Source organism: Phyllosticta citriasiana (genome assembly GCF_038021145.1).
Source record: "Phyllosticta citriasiana strain CBS 120426 chromosome Unknown IWZ02scaffold_11, whole genome shotgun sequence".
NCBI classification, from domain to species: Eukaryota; Fungi; Ascomycota; class Dothideomycetes; order Botryosphaeriales; family Phyllostictaceae; genus Phyllosticta; species Phyllosticta citriasiana.
The window spans coordinates 11,076-14,831 of record NW_027117288.1 but is presented as its reverse complement, the minus strand read 5'-3'; the positions used below and the strand labels follow the sequence as shown (position 1 = coordinate 14,831).

The 3,756-nt window shown below is 56.8% G+C and overlaps 1 protein-coding gene across 1 annotated transcript; it reads left to right on the top strand.

The window, feature by feature from the left end:
* Positions 1-869: 869 nt before the first annotated feature.
* IWZ02DRAFT_382499 (uncharacterized protein) lies at positions 870-1,709 on the top strand (the record flags this gene model as incomplete). Its single annotated transcript, XM_066765227.1, has 1 exon — positions 870-1,709. A coding segment is annotated over one exon (840 nt), but the record flags the coding sequence as incomplete, so codon positions are not given.
* Between the last annotated feature and the right edge of the window lie 2,047 nt (positions 1,710-3,756).

Genomic DNA, 3,756 nt, shown 5'->3' with positions numbered 1-3,756 from the left:
CTCAGCTAGCCCGTTCCTAGTCCTGTACATATATCCTCTGTGGCCCTGCCCGTCCGCTCGTTTTTCCCCTTTCTCTCAACCTTTTGCCTTCCCCAGTCTTGCTGCTGTCATTCTTTGCTGAGCTCTCAGCTCGTCCTCTCCTTGTCTCGCCAACAGAGACTGTCCTCTCTCTAGCAACCCTGGTTACTCGTTGATCCGTTCACGGCTCGATTCACTGCACATCCTGCACATCCAGATCTGCATCAACACCAAGAATGCCTTCCAAGATTGCCCAGTTCGGGCTCCTCTCCCTGGCTGGTTCCGCCGTTGCCCACCAAGCTGGCAAGCACAACAAGTTCCATGACCGCCGCGTTGCCCAGGCCGACGCCCCCTACGGCATCAATGGCACCTTTTTCAACTCGTCGTCTCCGGCGCCTCCTCCTCCCGCACAGGGCACCAACACCGTCGTCCTCACCAACACGCTCCAGCACACCGAGTACTTGACACAGTACACGACCCTGGGCGCTGCTCCCGCTGCCTCTGGCGCCGCCTCTCCCGTTGTTGCCGCTGAGGCCGTCTCCTCTAATCCCGCCGAAGTCTGCGACGAGGTGACCGTCACTGTCACCAACAAGCCTCTTACCGTGACCGTTACCCAATGGGCGGGTGCTTCTTTTTCTTCTGCTGCTGCTGCTCCGGCCCCTTCGAGCGCCGCCTCTTCGTCGGTTGCCGCCGTCAGCAGTGCCGTTCCCGTCATTTCTCCCTCTTCGGCTCCCGTTGCCTCGAGCTACGTTGCTCCCTCTTCCGTTGCGGCCACTTCTGCCGTCGCCCCCAGCTCTGTGGCTCCCGTGAGCTCTGCGGCTACTTTTGCTGAGAGCAGTGCTGCTCCCAAGACCAGCGCTGCCGCTACGACGACCCCTGCCTCGAGCAGTGCGGCCAGCAGCACTCCTGCTGCCTCGTCGACCGCCTCCCATGGCACCGTTGCCAAGCGCGGTCTCGTCTACAACGACTTCAGCGTCGTGACCCACTTTGAGAGCTCGCAGGCCATCGGCTGGGCGTGGAACTGGGCCCAGACGGCCGGCGGCTCCATGCCCCCCAACATCCAGTTCGTGCCCACGCTCTGGGGCACGCGCGAGTCCGAGGATCTCGCCACCTGGTCGTCCAACGCCCAGTCCGAGATTGCCAACGGCGCCAAGTACCTGATGGCCTTCAACGAGCCCGACGTCGAGCAGGCCAGCGGCGGCTCCGACATCTCGCCCGCCGACGCCGCCACGGCTTTCAAGACGTACATGAACCCGTACGCGACCAACACGACGCTCGTGTCTCCCGGTGTGTGCAACGGCGTTGGCACGCGCTCCTCCACGGGCCGCTCGCAGGGTCTCGACTGGCTCTCCGAGTTCCAAACCGCGTGCGGCGGCTTCGGCAGCAGCAGCTCGCAGTGCCAGATCGGCGTCATCAACATCCATTGGTACAACGACTACACGGGCGACGCGTCGGTCAACCTGCAAAACTTCAAGACGTACGCGCAGAAGGCGTACGACCAGTTCAAGATGCCCATCTGGATCACCGAGTTTGCGCTGTCGGGCGCCGACGACGCCAGCGCCAAGACGTTCCTTGAGGGCGTCTTTGAGTTTGCTGCCCAGAATGACTGGCTTGAGCGCTACTCGTTCTTCAAGGGTGAGACGCTCGTTGCTAGCACGACCCTGAAGACGCTGTATGCCGCGCTTTCGTGAGCGAGCGAGCGTGCTGCTGCTGTCTTTGGACGATGCATAGGTAGCGAGAGATGCATGGCGTGGCGTCGTAGCGTAGCATGACGAATGTCTCCTTTTTGTTTAGTCACTTGGTTGTCGTTGGGCACTTACCTTCTTCTTCTCCAAACCAACCACCTATACTTTTCTTGTGCGTATTTTAGAAACTGGCTGGCTGTGGTTTGGTGTAGCATAGACACGACGGGCAGCACTGCGTGCGGCGCTGCGCGTGGGGAGGTCTTTTTGGCGGCTCGAATTGGGGAAGGGGAAGGACAGAGAAGAGCGGTTTGCCCGTACAAATGCGTATCTACAATTCTGCCATCCACCAACAACGCAAAATAAAATCTGCACCCGAGCTGGTTTACTACCTACCTACCTACCTACACTATCTGCATTTCGGTGTGCCTGTCTGCCTGTGTGTATAATTTGGTCGGCTGGGCGGTTGGTTAGTAAATAAAGTAGACAGGACAGTACCCTCATCTATCCATGCGCGGTGCAGTTCCTTGTGGCCTGACAGTGGTCCGGCCTGGCTGGCCTGCGTCTGCCCTCAGCCCCTTTTTCCTCTCATCGTACGACCACCTTGCTGGCTGGATACCTGGGTGCTGGGGGCTTCTTGTCTCTACATACGTGCCCACCTATCCACCTAGGTATCCACCTACCTACTTGTCTGCCCGTGTCTACTTGTCTGTCCCCATTTTTGCTTCAGCATCAGCGAAGGACATAATCACAATGTTCTTCGCATCTACTTTGCAGCATGATTGATGCTCCTGGTCGGTCTTCGATGATGTTACTATTCCATGGTTGAGTGAACCTTGTCAGAGAGGGTATCCAACCTCTCATAACACTCACCTCTGTCTTTGCAAGAGACTGTTTGCATGATGTTCAAATTATGACTCCTGACATGACACTGTCTCGTCCGATGAGAGACAAAATTTGGTAGGATTTGCACCTGTCGTACCGTCGAGACTCAACGCCTGTCCCTGGTGCCTAAACCATGGGAGAACGAGCCAGGCGTCGTGGTGCAGTAGAGCAGGAATGTTTCCCTTGTTAGATGCTGGAGACACGAGGGAACAGGGCCGTCCTTTGGAAGGTCGAACCAAGGTTGCATGGTGGTCATTCAACATTTCCCAACGACTTGCCCCAGCAATTGGCATAGTGATGAGAACGTAGTCGTAGGAGTACCGGTGTTTGTCTTACGGTTGGATTGAGATTGTTTGGGTGGTTGGGAGCTGAGCGGGCGGTACTCGAACACCACTAGTCCTGTTCTGGCTAGGTGAGTGTGAGCCACGTGACTGCTTACAAATTTTCCGCAGCAGGCTGCCTTGTACTTGAAGAGGCGGCTTCCTCCTCTCTTTCCCGACCCAACACACCTCTCTCGACTCGGTCTACACGTTGCACGTCACAACATCTTCTTTCCCACTGTCTTCTATCCACGCTCGCGACACCAAACACCTCTCGCCTGCCGTCTCTCACTCTTTTCAAGCTCTCTACGGGCGCCCATCTCACAGTCGCTCGCGTGACGTCGGTGCCGGCGTTGTTCGTTCTCGACCTCGGGTCTTGCGTGTCGCTCGCCACTTCAGCCCCCCCCCCCCGTCGACACAACACACAAGGTGAGGTTGGTGGATCAAACGCGTGGAATCGCCTTTGGGTGAGAGCAAGAATTCTGGAGAGGTCGCTAGCTGGAGGACACTGTGGTCGAAGTTCTGGTATTCAGTTCTTACTCCGCACGTCGGGCTGAATTTGCCCCATTTGCTGTGCTCCTCTGCGCTTTGTACACAGTTCTCTTTTATCTTCTTTGGGTCATTACACTTAGCTGCTGCCTTTCTGGCGCGGCACCTTCACACAATTCAAAATAACAACTTTCCTCCACTGGAAATCCAAGAAAGAAAAAAAGCATTTGCACCCAAAGAGTCCCCGTCGCGAACCCTGACTTAACGTCTACAACTCGACGACTGGTCTGTTCTTCGCCGATTTGATCTACGAAGCTAGCTCATTGCTCCACTCGAGCGACTCGTGGTCGACCGACTTCACT